The 16,303-nt window shown below is 46.4% G+C and overlaps 1 protein-coding gene across 1 annotated transcript; it reads right to left on the minus strand.

Moving 5' to 3' along the window:
- Positions 1 to 460: 460 nt before the first annotated feature.
- On the minus strand, positions 461 to 7,361 carry LOC130869574 (zinc finger protein 419-like). The gene is made up of 5 exons (XM_057761855.1): positions 7,160 to 7,361; positions 4,796 to 4,834; positions 3,569 to 3,695; positions 2,781 to 2,867; positions 461 to 2,275 (listed from the first exon to the last, which is right to left on the minus strand). The coding sequence occupies exons 1-5, from the start codon at positions 7,235 to 7,237 to the stop codon at positions 1,353 to 1,355; spliced, it is 1,254 nt and encodes a 417-aa protein (XP_057617838.1). The 5' UTR covers positions 7,238 to 7,361; the 3' UTR covers positions 461 to 1,352.
- Between the last annotated feature and the right edge of the window lie 8,942 nt (positions 7,362 to 16,303).

The following is a 16,303-nucleotide window of genomic DNA, read 5'->3' on the forward strand; positions in this document are numbered from 1 at the left end:
AACACTGTGGTTCATAACCATTTGTACCTCCTGTTGCAGGAACTCAATGCCTTTGGGGGACCTTAAGGGCACCAGTTATGCATTTAGAATACACACATATATGCAGACAAAATGCTCACACATAAAAAGACAGCAAACACCCAAAACATATGAACTGTACTCACTCATGAAAGCACAAAGTGCTACAGAGCTGATCCCCAACAAAACTGAGGACACTTAGGAATATAACAATCATTAACACTATACAGTAGGAGGCTGGAGAAATGGCTCAGAGGTCCTGAGTTCAGTTCTTAGCAACCATCACCTAATGAGATCTGGTGCCCTCTTCTGGCCTGCAGGCATACATGCACACAGAACACTGAATACATAATAAATAAATAAAATTTTTTAAAAAGACTATACAGCAAACATCATTTATTCCAGGAACTGCAGCATTCAATGAGAAAAGAGCAACAATAAAAACATGTCTTATTTATAGGGAGGCCACTCTGACCCTCCCCCATTCAAATTCAGTGCCGTGGAAACTCCAACTTCATACTGGTGATATCAAAACACAGGACTGCCTTTTACTAAGATCCACAGAGCGTATTAAGTTTTGGGACTAGGAAGATGGCACTAATCCTCATCTTATCCCAATATTCTTATTTAATGGGTGACTTTCAACGAAAGGCTCCCTCACACTCTCAGGACTTCTCTTCCAGATCTCGTTCACTCCTAAGGCTGAACAAGGCTGGCCAATGGCTGGAGACTTTTGTCTGCATTCACAGACCTATCTGGGTTGTGTGGCTATCACTAATAAGAGCAGACATCTGCTCAAAGCTTTCCCAGAGTCAGTGGGTTCACTATGCATCCCAGCTCTGTGGCCTCTCCAGTTCAATAGGATGGAGGTGTGGGTGAGGGTTCCTCACCTCTGAAACATTCTTGACTTGTGTCCAGCGAACGTTCTCTTGTGTGCAGACAGTAGATGATTGATAAAAATGATTTCCCCATTCACTGCACCCAACACATATATTCTATCCAGTGTGAATCTTCCGGAGTCTAGAAAGACAGGTCCTGTAGCAAAACACTTTCCACAGTCCGTGCTCTGGCAATGCTTAGCTGCCGTGTGAAATCTGATGTTTAATGAGGCTGCACCTCACAGTAAAGACTCTCCCACACACATTACACTTAAAGTGTCGCCTCTGTTGTGAAGTTATTGGTCTTTCATGAGCCGAGAAGTTTTATTTTATTTTTTTTTTTTAACACTTCCCAGATTCATGACATTCAGAAGGCCTTTTCCCCGGTGTGTACTCGGACATGATAAACAAAGCAGGATTTTTTTTCTTAAATGACTTTACACATTCGCGGCACTCCTAAGGCTTTTCCCCAGTGTGAACTCGATAATGATACAGAAGGCTCGATCTGTTCATGTAGGATTTCCCACATTCAGTGCACGTAAAAGGCGTTTCACCAGTGTGGACTCGCTGGTGAGCGACGAGGAAGCAGTTATGCTTAAACGCTTTGCCACATTCACCGCACGTGAAGGGCTTCTCCCCCGTGTGAATTCTGAAATGCTTCATGAGAAAGGCTTTCTGGCTGAAGGATTTCCCACACACGCTGCACTGGAAAGGCCTCTCGCGAGTATGCACCCGGGCGTGATAAACAAGGCTGTATTTTTCCTTAAAGGCTTTCCCGCATTCGCTGCAGCTGTACGGCTTTTCGCCCGTGTGAACTTGATAATGACGGGTAAGGTTGGATCTGGTCATATACGACTTCCCACATTCACTGCACGTAAAAGGTGTTTCTCCCGTGTGAACTCGCTGGTGAGAAACCAGAGAGATATTATGCTTGAAGGCTTTGCCACACTCGCTGCACCTGAAGGGCTTCTCCCCCGTGTGCATTCTGAAGTGCTTGATGAGAAAGGCTTTCTGGCTGAAGGACATCCCACACTCGCTGCACTGGAAAGGCTTTTCTCCAGTGTGTATCATCCGGTGCCGATTAAGGTGAGAGATACTAGTAAAGACTTTGCCACAGTCACTGCATTTGCAGTTCTTCTTCTCGGGGTGAATGGCCTCTCCACTCCCAGTGGTCCTGGGTGTCTCCCCAACACTGGAAGTCACCTGATACGTGAGAAGACCTGAGGAAGTCTGGATGATCATCGCGTTGTCTGCACTTAGCAAGGGTGTCTCAGCACAGCTCAGCACTTGCTGTTGGAGCACGGAGGCACTAAGGTCTCCTTCCCCAGACAGACTCTGCTCAAAGGGGGACGCTTCACTCTCCACTTTGATCCAACAACCTGAACACAGAGAAACACTGATGAACGGCATGGAGACTGTCAAGTGACAGACAGACAGCAGTATGACTAACAGTGTTGAGATTTCTTACGGAACAAGGGGGCTACTTCAGGGTGGCAGGGACCCACGGCCATGCTGCATTTGTCAATATCACAGGACCCAGGGACCTTAGGGACAGCAAGAACGCAGCATGGAGTGAATCACGGGGAGAAGGGCTGTGAACCTCAACACAGTCCTCGGCAATAGCTTTCCACAAGCCGCAGCTGCTGAAGATGCACACACAGTGTGGAAGGCTGTCCAGGCCCCTAAGACATGGCAACTGAAGTCCTGCATTCAAGGACTGCCTAGGTATGATGCACCCTCCCACCATCAAGGAGAGCCTGAGTTTCACAGTGTGTAAGGCAACGGGCAAAACATGCGAGACTGATATGTGGTGGCGGGGAGGTCCTGGTTCAGAAATAATAGCTACACACATCAGAAACCACCTTCCAAGTACCTAGAACATACCTGGAGTCAGGAATCTCAGAGCAGGCACAGAGGGCTCTCCCCAAGACTCTAGCTGAGTGATGCCATGAATCCCAGAAGATACAAGCCCTAAAGTAAAATGAGATACACAGTGAGAGTTCTGTACTAGGACTAAGGCTGTAACCCATACATTCGGTAGGAAAGAAGCCCAATGAGAATAATCCTGGTAAGAGTATCTTACAAAAGAAAGAAAGAAAGAAAGAAAGAAAGAAAGAAAGAAAGAAAGAAAGAAAGAAAGAAAGAAAGAAAGAAAGAAAGAAAGAAAGAAAGAAAGAAAGAAAGAAAGAAAGAAAGAAAGTTAGTTCACCCGTGCCATAATTCCTGCCACATGCAGACACCATGCATGCATGTTACCTAGAAGGAACCAGGTCACAAAGATGCCAAGTATTTACAGCATCATCTGATCACAGAGGAGCCATCAGTGTTGAGACTACTGACCCCAGGCAGGGTATGCTTATACAAGCCATTAATCACAGGAATCAGGAGTCCAAGCAAGGTCTTGGTGACTTAGACAGCCAGGACTCTATAGATACACTATGACTCAAACCAACCCCACTCCCAAAAAAATCCTAATCCCAAATTGATTCCTGTGTGCTTTTCTGCAACTGTGAGAGACAAGGCTGTTATAAAAATCTGTATTTTATTCTCCAGGACAGTGGAAGAAAGACTCAGTGTTCACAGGCCAGTTCTGAGATGGATACAACTCTCTAGGGAAAAAAAAAAAAGGCAAGCATACATAGACATGTACCTACAGGATGGGAGGCCCTTACCCAGCGAGGACATGAGTGTGAAGATCTCCGTCATCACAGTCCAGTACAGGAGCCTTTGGGAGTCATCAAGCAGCTTCCATTCCTCCCAGGAGAAGTACACAGCCACATCCTCAAAAGACACACAGCCCTGCCACAAAGGGAAAAGTCGAGTTTACTATGAAGCCTCCTTGTCAGAGACTCTCGCCATCCTCAAGACGGTCACTCCCACTTGGCCTCCTATCTCAGAGGGTGCCAGGCTCTGAAGCTGTCCGTCCTCAGGGTCCCACTGACCACTCTGTGCAGCACTCAGCAAGAACAGGCAGGTCGACGGATGGTGTCTTAGTTACTTTTCTATTACTGTGAAGAAACACCATGACCAAGGCACTTATGGAACAAAGAGTTTCTTGGGGGCTGACAATTCAGAGAGTGAGTTCATGATCCTCATGGCAGCAGCCATGCATGGCACATACAGCAGCAGCAGCTGAGACCTTACATCCTGAGCCACAAGTACCAGGCAGAGAGAGCTAACTGGGAATGGCATGGCATGGGCTTTTGAAACCTACAAGCCCACAGTGACACATCTCCTCCAGCAAGGGCACACCTCATAATCCTCCCCAACTGTTCCACCAATGGGGACCCAGTATTCAAGTCTATGAGACTATGGGAGGTGGGACATGTGCATTGAAACCACCACAGCTGGAGTCAATCCAAGCTTGAAGGATGCCAGGGAAAGTCCCTCCTTTCTACCAGAGAATTCACGTGGGCTCCTCCCAACCATCTGCCTCACACAGACCCCATTTGGGTCGCTGTTGCCCACTCTGTCGCATGCAGGAAGGATAGGAAACCACCTATGCCTACTCCACAGCACACACATCAGTCTGCACACTGAACCTGCATTTCCATCGCAGGATGCAAGCCCAACCCTCAGCCACTGTGCTCCCAACCCCTACCTCCCACTAAACCCAGCAGCCCTCAGGCACCCTGAGGGTTCTCAGCATTCCCGCCATCTCACTTCCAGGCATCCTCTGATGCTCATCACTGGAGCTTTAAGACCTTTGAAACTTAAGCCCATGGTTGCCATAAATAGAAGCCTGGCCCTGTATTCCCTGCTGTGGACATGGGGGCCTTACATTCTGAGTACCTGCCAGGAAATCCAGTGCAAGGATAGAGAGAATCCCAGGACACCACATCACAGAGGTCGCTTATGTGAACACTCAGGGCTGTGATTCCTGGGCACCCTCCACTTACCTCTTCCTGGTTGGCGGGTTTCAATGAATAATGGGAAACCTGTGGATAAACAAGACTGTGAGTAAAGAACGAGGGTGTTGGTATCCCAAAGGTTTATCCAAGTCCCCTCAAACACCTGCAGTCGGGTTCACCCAACTGCCCCATGGGCTCCATCTTTTAGTGGTGGGTCCTACTGGGTGACCTTGGACAAGGATCCTCTGGTTGTTAGTTGAGGATAATAATGACAGCCTAGCTCTGGAGAGATGGCTCAGAGGTTGAGAACACTGGCTGCGCTTACAGAGGACCCAGGTTTAATTCCTAGGTTCTACATGGCAGCTCCCACCTGCCTGTAACTCCAAGATCTGACACCCTCACACAGACACACATGCAGGCAAAACATCAATGCACATAAAATAAAAATAAATAAATAATTTTTAAAAGCATGGCAGCCTGTCTTACTTTACTGTTCTACTACTGTGAAAAGATATCACTAGTCAGGCAACTCTTATAATAGATACCATTTAAATGGGGCTTGCTTGGTTTCATACGGTTAGTCCATGGCCATCATGGTGGGAAGCAGAGAGACACGGCGCTGAGGCAGTACTGGAGAACTTTACATCCTGACCCACAGGCAGCAGGCAGAGTGAAACACACTGGTCCTGATGTGGGCATCTGAAACCTCCAAGTCCACTTTCAGCCACACTTCCTCCAGTAGTACTACAGCCCCTAACCTTCTAATCTTTCTCAAACAATTCCATTCCCTGATAACTAAGCATTCAAATCTTTGAGCCTATGGGACCCATTCTCATTCAAACCAACACAGAATTCTACTCCAAAAAGAGAATCATAGCATCAAAGCCACTGCTATGTGTCAAGCACCTGGTACAGGCTCTGGCTGTGCTCATAATGAACGCTTCTGTGAAGGGTTTCACACACACGTTTTCAACATGCATGGTTTTATCTACACACATTTAATTAAGACTTTGATATTAGTCAGACATAATGGTGTAGACCTTTATGCAACACTTGGAGAGTGGAAACAGGCAGATTTTTGTGTGTGAGAGGGAGACCAGCATGGGCAACACAGGCCGGTTGGAGTCAGCTGCTGACATGGTGAGTCTCAGTGTAAAGGCGGGCACAGATAACAAAAACAGTAGACTTTACTCAAAGACCGAATGTCTTCACATAACCAGAAAGTACTTTCAGGAATATTTTCAACCCCTGCCTTTCACAAACACTCCCCCATGGGATCAATTTGTTTTTCTTTATTTAATTTTGCTTCACGGCTACACTTGACTCAGCAGCAAATCCTGATAGCTGAGTTTTTAAGATTCAGACTCATTGGAAGGGCAGGAGAGATGGCTCAGCTGTTTAGTGCACTTCCTTCTTTTACAGACAATCAGAGTTCAGTTGGCAGTCCTACCCCAAAGGAGAACCCAGAAGGCAGATCTCTGTGAATTCAAGGTCAGCCTGGTCTAAATGGTGAGTTCCAGCCAAGACAGAAGAAAAGAAAAAGAAAGTACGTCTTTAAAAGCTGTGGTAGAGGCCCTGTGTAGGAGGCCACTCTTTATTCCATCACTCAGGAGTTAAAGGTAGAAGAATCTCTAAGTTTGGAGACAGCCCTGGTATATATAGAGAGTTCCAGAAGACAAATGACCGATAGATGGATGGAAGCATCCATCGATGGACAGATAGACATATAATAGAAAGTAAGTTTATCAAAGATCTCAAAACTCTCACCACCTCAATGATCCACACTCCAACCTGACAGACAGATAATAGAAAATAAATCTATCAAAGATCTGAAGACTCTCACCACCTCTATGATCCACACTCCAACCCGACAGACAGACAGACAGACAGACAGACAGACAGATAGATAGACTGATAATAGAAAATAAACCTATCAAAGATCTGAAGACTCACCAACTCTATAACCCACACTCCAACCCGTGCATAAGTCCACAGGATTTACCCATGAATTCATAGATCTGTTTCCACCCACGTTACCCAGCCTCAGCCCAATATTCCCCGGAGACGCTTGGAAAACTGAAAAGATCGAATCTCTCCTATGTTCAAATCTTCGTGGTTTCTCCACAAACAAAAGTCAGCTCCTTGGGTGCACTGATTACTCCCCCATTACCAGCAGGGGTCACTCCAGGGCTATCACAGTCTCTACCACTGTCTTTGAGCTCAGGCCCGCCCACAAGCCTTGGAAAGCACAGACTACCAGACGCTCTGAGTCAGAGGGGATCTTTTTCTAGCACACAGATGTCAAAAATAAAAACCAAGTCCACAGGGTCCTGCAGTCTGGGACCCCGTTAGCTGCTGACCCAGATCTCAAAGCTCTAGAACTCAGTTGGCGGGCGATCTCGAGGCACTCACCTGGGGCAGGGCTCCACCCGCAGTCTGCACCATCACCATCGGGCTCCACTGGCCAGCGGGGCCCTGGGACTTGGCCATTCCTACTGGAAGCCTGGATCCGGTCAAACAGGTCGTCACGAACCTCAGATCCGTCTCTGTGATAGAGAACAAACGCTTCTAACGCTCCCGATTTCTTGCCATGACCAATGTAGATGAAACCAGTTTTCTGTGAATCAGACTGACAGATTCAGAAAGTTTCAAAGAAATCTACTGCACGCAAAGCCAAAAGTCCCACCCAGCGTCGTTTTGTCGTCACCGAAACGCCCATTTTCATTGGTTGAGCTCAGAGCAATGTTTTCTGGACAATGTAGTTTCAGAGAGGATCAAGCGCCAGGATGTGAACACACCTGCCCAGATGGAATAGTATACTGTCTGATAGACTATTGTAATTACAGATGTGCCGATATTTCCTTGAGCTACATGGCCAGGCTTGCTGCCCACTTAAATCATGAAACTGCAGGCAGAGGCAGGTGGATCTCTGGGATTAGAAGTCATCCTGTCATAGTGAGTTCCAAATTAGGAAGGGAACATTGTGAGACCCCGTTGTTTTGTTTTGTTTAATGATTATGGATGCTTGAGAAGGGGCAATGTTGGCTTATGGATTTTAAATTAAAAAAAAAAGAAATGAAAAGGAAGGACATGGCTGCTCCTATGGTGGAGAAGGTTTATTGTAGATAAAAGGGAAAGAATAGCCAGAAGTAGAGACCACTGGAAGAGTCCAAAGTGAACAGGACCCTGACCTATGTGAGGAGAGGGAAGAACAGCCATTGACCAAGAAGGGCAGCCTGGGCCAAGACACTGGCATAGCCAAAATTGGCTGAGTTTATATAGGTGCCAGAGGAACTGGGAGGAGAGCAGCCCAGCCCAACACTTGAGCTGGAGAGTTCAGGGTAGGGAACTGTCTATGCCAGCTAGGATGGTCCTGTAACAGCTTGAGACTGAGGGATGCTGGGAGAACCTGGCGGCCAGTGTTGGCTTTGATAAGTTAGTGGCACTTCAGATAGCCGGTTATCCCAGGTTTGAAACCTAACAGATTTTAAACCTTTGCCTTTGTATGAATGGTACTTGCCAAATCCTTTTGCAAATAAAACGAAGGAATTATCGTGGAGGGAAGAAAGAAAGAACACGTTAAGAATATTTCGCCATTGGTCTCTAGAATTCAGACTCTTCTCATTGTTACACATCAGAAATGACATCAGGAATAACGTTTCTAGTGTTCATCCCCGTGCTAAGGGAAATCTGGGGAAGAGCAATGCAATTCAACCCAGGAAACCACCTTACTGGGGGGATGCTCTTCAGAGGGACCTGGGCTTCCCAGGGAAATGAGAATACTGGTGTGTGTGTAACCTCCACTTTATCTCCAAGAGTCCCGTTAACTCCTTACCTCCATACACACTGCTTCTCCTCTCTCTGTCTCTCCCTCCCTCCCTCTCTCTCTCTCCCTCTCTCTCCCTCTCTCCCTCTCTCTCTCTCTCCCCCCCTCTCTCTCTGTCTCTCCTCTCTCTGTCTCTCTGTCTCTCTCTCTGTTTTGCAAGACAGAGTTTCTCTGTTACCTTCCATCTCTTTAACTGTCTGGATCTCCATGGCACATGCAACATGTACAGAAAGACCTGAAGGTTGGCCCTAGCTATGGGTGCTTGCTTTTAATCCTAGAGGATCTCTGTGTTTGAGGCAAGCCTGGTCTTTGGAGTGAATTCAAGTACAGTCAAGGCTACATAGAGAAACCCTGACTGGGGGAAAAAAGGGGGCGGTGGGGGGGGCAGTAGAGAGATGGAAGGCTTTTTCCCTGGCACATAGACGCGACTGAAATCTTCACCACCATGGTGTGACTGGTTCTAAACCTTGCGTAGGAATGTCCCTGTTCATGTGCCTCTTTGGGTAGCCCAGTCAGGTGGGTTGCAAACTCCGTATGAGGAGATACATGATCCCTGGCCTACCTGATGCTAAAATGCCCTGGTGTTGTAATTGTAAAAAACGAGAGAAAGACACGTGCCACAGAGTTCACGTTAGGGATATTTTATTAGGGCAACGAGAACATTAAGAGGGGAATGGGAAGGCAAGACCAACGTCTGGGGACAAGAGAGGCAGAAGAAAAGAGAGAGAGGCAGAGGGGGACAGAGACAGGCAGAGAAGGAAAAGGAAAAGAGTCGGGGGAGAGGGAGGAGAAAGGGGGGAGAGCGGGGAAGAAGAGAAAGGGGGCAGTGCTTTTTCTTTCTTTCTTTTTTTTTGGGGGGGGGTGTTTCGAGATAAGGTTTCTCTGTAGTTTTGGAGCCATTCCTGGAACTAGCTCTTGTAGACCAGGCTGGCCTCGAACTCACAGAGATTTGCCTGTCTCTGCCTCCCCCGAGGACTGGGATTAAAGGCATTGCGTCCCCATGGCATGGTGGGCAGTGACCTTTTAAAAGGGAACATAGTGAATGCACACAGGGGGTGGCTACAGCTGTGGACCTAGCCTGTCAGGACCCAAAGGGCAGGCCAGTACAGATGCCTGAATACTAACACCTAGGGTCTGGGTCGTGATCCTGGGCGCTGGGCTGATGTCCCCTCCTAGTGATCCAGCCTTACATGGCTCCCATTTTTACCTACTAATTTTACTCTTTTAAAATTGTATTTGCTTTCTGTGCCAATATCCATAAACATGTGAACGTTGCTAAGACCCGCTGGACTTTCTGCAAGCAATGTGGCAAGCACCAGGCTAAGCTGATTTTGTTATGAAGACAGTAAAATCATGAGCTTTTACTCATTTTAAACGAGGGGGGGGGGGTCCATTGGTATGTGTGTCCCTGCACTTGTCCGGGCCGGAGTACCCTTTGCCAACGTCAGTTTGTTCCTTCTACCTCGGGATTGCAGCTGATTACATTTAGACAGTTCCTTTTCCCCCTTAGCCGATCGCTTTCCCTGAATTCCCACTTTTGGCATGTGTGTGCAAGAGCAGTGGTTCTCAGCCTTCCTAATGCTGTGACCCTTTAATACAGTCCCTCATGCTGTGATAACCCCAACCACAAAACTGATTCCATTGCTATTCCATAACTGTAATTTTGCTACTGTTATGAGTTGTGACATAAATATCAGTGATTTCTGATGGTCTTAGGTAGCCCCTGTGAAAGGGTCATTCCACCCCCAAAGGGCTCCAGACCCACACCTTGAGAACTACTGTTCTGGAGCGTTGCATCTTCCAGACGGAATTTTGTTGTTGTTTGGTGGTATTTGAGACAGGGATGCTCTATGTTGCCCTGGCTGTTCTGGAACTTGTTCTGTGGACTAGATTAGCCTTGAACTTGGTTGGAGAAGTGCTAAAAGTGAGCCTCACCACGTAGGGCTTAGTTGTTTAATTTTTGTATGGGATTTTAGTGTGTGTGTGTGTGTGTGTATGTCGATAACTTCAGGGTGCTGGTGTGACAGAGGTGAGTGAGCCACCACACCCAGCTTAGTCATTTCTTACCCCTCCCCCCACCCCCCACCTCACCCACCCACCCACCCACCTAGCCCCACCCACCCCCGCCTTTGGAATGCCGGGATTAAAGGTGTGCACCACCACACCCAAAACCAGCTGCATTTGCTGCTCTTGCAGAGGACCTAGGTTTTAGTTTCCGGTTCCACTTGGGGCTCACACCAATTGTCCTTCCAGTTCCGTGACACCTGGCACCTTTTTCTGGCCTCCACAGAGCCTCCAAGCATGTGCTGCATAAACATACATGCAGGCAGACACTCTTACAAAGAAAATAGAAATAGTTCTTAAAATTGATTTTTTTTTTTTTCATTTTAGGTGGACTTGATTGAAACGGGAGGTGAGAAGGAGCTGGAGAGTGGAACTTCCTCCACTGGAAGGGAGCAGGCAAAAGCACTTGGCCTAAGTACTGACATCTTGACTTCAGACATTTTACCTGTCGGGTGCACCAAAGTTCAGGTTCCCAAAGCCTAGGGGAAGGAAGGACTTTCCAATGGCTGACCAGCCTCCTTCTTGGAGACAGTCATTATGCGTCTTTAGTCCTTTAGAAACATCATGGCTGTTCCCAACCACGAAGGAACAAATGAACCTGATTGGTTGGACTGAAAGGCTTGCATTGTATATCTACTGACCACAGGAACACTCAAAGAAATCCCTAATCTCTAAATTCTGATTGGTGAAAATTGCAACTGTAACTTGACAACAAACATTTGTGATTTTTCTACTTGTAAACCCTGCTTCTGGCCTACTTGGGGCTGTCAGGAGAAACAGCCCTGCAGCCCTGTTTAGTCAGTGACCCAAGTACGCGGTGAATTATTATGTAGCTGAGGTTGGCCTTGAACTCTTGATCCTCCTACTTCCACCTCCCAAGTCTTGAGCTTGGGGGGTGGGGGGTGCACCACCACACCAGACTTCCTATTGTAGTGGATTATTAAAATCTTTGGAACCTGCAAGTGTTGTCTCTCTCCTTCTTCATGGCGCAGAACAGGCAAGGTGTAACAGCTGATGCAGGCACCTTCTGGCTGGTGGCTGCAGGCCTGGATATTCCTAGTGTGTGAGGATTATCTGTTGTGATTGACACATTGGTGGGACAGGTTTGGCTCAGCAGGCCTTCATGGCCACTCCCTGCCGAGAAAGAACTAAGGTCAGCCATGCAGTTGGCACGAGTACCCTATCCGTGCCTCAGCGCCTCAGCCTTATGCAGAGGGATGGTCTCCTGTACCCATGGAAGGACCCTAAGCGGAGTTCCCTTCTTGGGGCGCACACCAGGCAGGTAGCTGAAGCCCAGAGCCTGATTTCTCAGGGTCAGTCCCTGTGTTTACTCACTCTGAACTATCTTGGTCAAGATTCACACACAAATGGGTGATTAAAACAGCATGGAAATAACATTATTATGAGCCGTTAACAATTGCTTAAGAATAAAGACTTTTTCTCCTTTTCTTTTCTTTTCTTTCTTTTCTTTTCTTTTCTTTTCTTTTCTTTTCTTTAATCAAAGCATCTGATTGTAAAGCCCTCCCTAACTGGCTTGGAGCTTGCCAAGGCTACTACACCAATGTGTCCTTGAACTCACAGACTTCTACCTGATTTAGTCTCCAATGGCAGGGCACTGAGATTAAAAGGTATGTGCCACCTCACCCAACCTTGATAAAAATGTAATTGTTAGATACCACATTCCAGATTAAATGTATGTAAAATAAGCCATACATTTCTAAAACCTGCCTGGTTACTTGCATTGGAATTCTTAATAGAACTCAAATGATGTGTGCGCGTGCGGGACACACACACACACACACACACACACACACAGGACCTTACTGCTAGATCTCTAATCCAGGACAAAAGGCTAAATGAACTGTCCATTAACACATCAAAGTGGAAACTAGCCTCCTGGTCCTCCCAGTTTCTCAGTCTGTTTCAGTTACAAGGCCTTCCAGGCTGGCATACCCTGCCCCCTACCCTGAACTCTCCTACCCAGATATTAGGCTAGACTTTCCTCCCCAGGCTTCTCTGGCCCCTATATAACTCAGCCAATTTGACTATGCCATGATCTTGGCCAGTCTCTTGGCCCAGAATACTCCTTTTGCTGGGCAGCTCCCCTCCCGTCTCCCCTCTCCCCTGCCCCTCCCCCTTCTCTTCACAGGGTCTTCCAGGGTTCTGTTCACTCTTGTTTCTGCCTCTGGCTATGCTCTCCCTCACATCTACAATAAAACCTCTTCCCCTCGATACCTACGAGCCGGCACATCCTTTCCTTTTTATTTTATTTTTTTTCATCCAAATACACATAGGACTTAGTTTGACACAGTAATACTGCCTTTAGTGTAGGGGTGTCATTTTATTCCCATATTCCAGAGGATAACATGTAGGAGTTTGTTGCCTTGTTCAAGAGCACACAGTCTGAGACCTCGCTGAGGACTGAGGACAAACCAACATTATACCAGCCTGCACGTATGAGGGAGGGTTTGGGTGGTCTTTGGTGGTGCCAGCATCATTGCTATCCACAGCCATGTTTTACCACAGGTTCCTTTTAATACAAAGACACCTACCCACCGTAAATAGATAAGTGGAGGGTGCCTCAGGAACACACACTCCCCAGTCCCCACTTGAGTTATCTCTGGTACTGTAGTGTCCCAGGATGCTCTGCTTCTCTTCCCGCTATTGTTCCCTCTGATTTCCGTGGAAGGCAATCACAGAATGTGAAGCCACTGAGTCAGCAGCAGGATTATATGGAGAGGTTCCCATCTCTGACAACTCCTGTCTTGAGATTCAGAGGTATTAAAGTTCCCATGGTGCACTATAAATACTGCCTGAATGTGGTGGGTTGGAGAGATGGCTGAACAGTTAAGAGCATCAGCTGCTCCTCCAGAGCTCCTAAGAGTCCAATTCCCTGCAACCACATGGCAGCTCACAACCACCTATAAAAGAGTCTGATACCCTCATCTAGCACGTGGTCATACATGCAGGTAGAGCACTTATACATAAAATACAGACATAAATTAAATTTTTTAAATGCCTGGATGTAACAAATTGGGAATGCTCAGAAAATGTGAGCTATCCATTGTGTTGGGAAAACTGGAAAGCCTAGCTTAAGTCTTGAACATTAGCCTGAGCTGAATCTTGTATACCAAGATGGAAAGAGAGGTTCAGGACAAGAGAGAGGTGTGTGTTGAGAGGGAGTACGTGTACACATGGCCTCCAGGGGACAGAGAGTGGCAGCTGAACCTGGTTATAATGGGACACATGATGTGGGGGCCTCATGTGAGTGAGCTGGTTGAGAGGAGCGACGCTGTGTCAAGTATCAAGCTTTGATGGAGTTCATTTGTCCACTTTCCTTTCATTGCTCCATGTTGAACACAATGGTCAGCGGACCCATAAGCTGAACTGTGAACCAATGGTCCCAGAGCCTCGTACCCTCAGAGGTCAGTAGGAATGTAAACTTTGGTGCTGTAGGAAATCCTACAGCCGGTAGACTGTAGGATTATCCGCCCACTTAGACGTGGCCTCTTACGATATCTATGCCAATGAAAAGCATGTGTATGGTCTCTTTTCTGGCTGTGGATTCGGTTGCTGTTCTCCATTCCAGCAGAGGATTCTGATTTGTGAATTTACCCCGAAATAAATAACCATCTGTTATCTCAATTCTGAGCTAGTGTGGGATTTCTTTTAAGCGTCCTTCTTCATTTTAGTGTCTGTTTAGCAACCATGATGACTGGTGTTCCAATTGCAACAACCACAGAACAAATGTGGCTTCGTGTAAACCCCTGCCACTACGGTTCTAAAGGGTCTGTCTCATATTATTCACTGGCACACTCGGAGGTGCAAACACGTGAACATCCACCAACACATCAACTCACCAATACATCAATAAACCAAATACTTTAAGAGTAGACCAACATAATGGTGATGTCAAAAGCTGCTGGGAGCTGCTGGACGTCGAACTTGTTTGGTAGAATTCTTGCCTAGTGTGCACAGCTTGAAGTTTGAGCTCTGTTGATACCACTGTAAAGGAGTGACCCACATACTCAAGAAGTAGAGGCAGTGCATCAGAAGTTCAAGGTCATCCTTATCCACCTAGCAAGTCTAATTGACCCACGGCTACATATGACCTTGTCTAAAAACAACAATTAAACACACACACACACATACACACACACACACACACACACACACACACACACACACGGAAGGTAAAGGGGCATTTTAAGAGTTCAGGGGTGTTGGGAGCACAAAGGTACTTGTACCTACAGATCTCCAGGGAAACCAAGAATATAAAGCGTCCAGGATTGTTCTTTCAAAGGGAAGGACATAAAACCTGTTTTGTCAGAAAGCAGGGAACTGGAAGTAATTAATAGCCAGGTCATCCAGATTATTTGTTAGGCCAGGCCATATCAAGCTCCTACAACCAGGACCAGAGGTGGCTAATAGCCCAAAAATGATTTCTTTGCTATCTGTGTGACCAAGGCCAGGCCAGACCCTTCCTTAGGACCTTCAGCTAGTACAGGTAGCCTATCTTTAGAACTCACCTCTTTGAAGAAATGACATGACGTGTATCCTGAGTCAACTTCCAATGTAAATACAACTCCCTGTGCACAGGGGATTGTGTTACACCAGGAAAACATTTCTTCTCCCAATTTTAAGTGTTTAAATTTGTTGGGAATAAACAGTATGAGATCAGCCTCCCCAAAGGCTTGGTTCGGGTTGACAGTCAATCTAAGTTTTCCTTCTCACTTCTTCTCAACTCTCTTCCTGCTGTGACCACCTGCAAGGGCCCTCACAAGGGCAGTCTAAATACAATCTGAAAGCACTGGAGCTTGGAGAAAACTCTTTCAACCCAACTTCTTATTGTTTAAGGATGTGCCCTGGAATTTATTGTGCAAATTTTAGGAGATATATGAGTGAATTTAACAAGGAGAAAGTTTTATTTGAAGAGAACGGCAATGAAAAGTAACTGGTGTGTTATTTCTATGATGGTATTCGTACAATCCTATACATGCATAGTGTTTTAGTCTGTTTATATAACCCATGTGTTTAATCCTGCAGCAATATTAAACCACTTCAAAATCTATTTCTGCATTTTAATGTGTTTGCACATTCAACAAAATGTTCCTAAAAGAAACTAAAATAAATATTCCTGAGAAGTTTGTACATTGTATTTAATTTTTTTAGATTTATTTATTTTATCATTTCACGTGTCTGAGTGTTTTATCTGCATATATGCATCATATATGAACTATGTACACGTCTGGTTCCTTGGTACCCTCAGAAGTCAGAAGAAGGCAATGGATCCCCTGGAACTGGAGTTACAAACAGTTATGGGCCACCATGCTGGTGCTGAGAATCAACCAGGACCCTCTGCAAGACCACCAAGTGCTCTTAACCAGTGCATCAACTCTCCAGTTCCCTGCATGTTGGGTTAGTTCTAGTTAACAGACGGTCTTCAGGTTCAGCCACTTGAGATGGAACAGTGCCCAAGGGTCTCTTGTACTCCCTCACATACCTGGAAAAGTCTCTAGAAATGGACTCAATGGTTTCATCCATTGAAGTCTTTATAACCTTCCCTACTATCTGTGTGGAACTCTCTAGGTGATATCTTATCTCCGGATTCCGAATTTCTTGCAGAGTTTCCTATACTCTATGAATTTTGCTATGACCATATTTTA

This window comes from Chionomys nivalis, chromosome 2 (assembly GCF_950005125.1).
Source record: "Chionomys nivalis chromosome 2, mChiNiv1.1, whole genome shotgun sequence".
Taxonomy (NCBI): Eukaryota; Metazoa; Chordata; class Mammalia; order Rodentia; family Cricetidae; genus Chionomys; species Chionomys nivalis.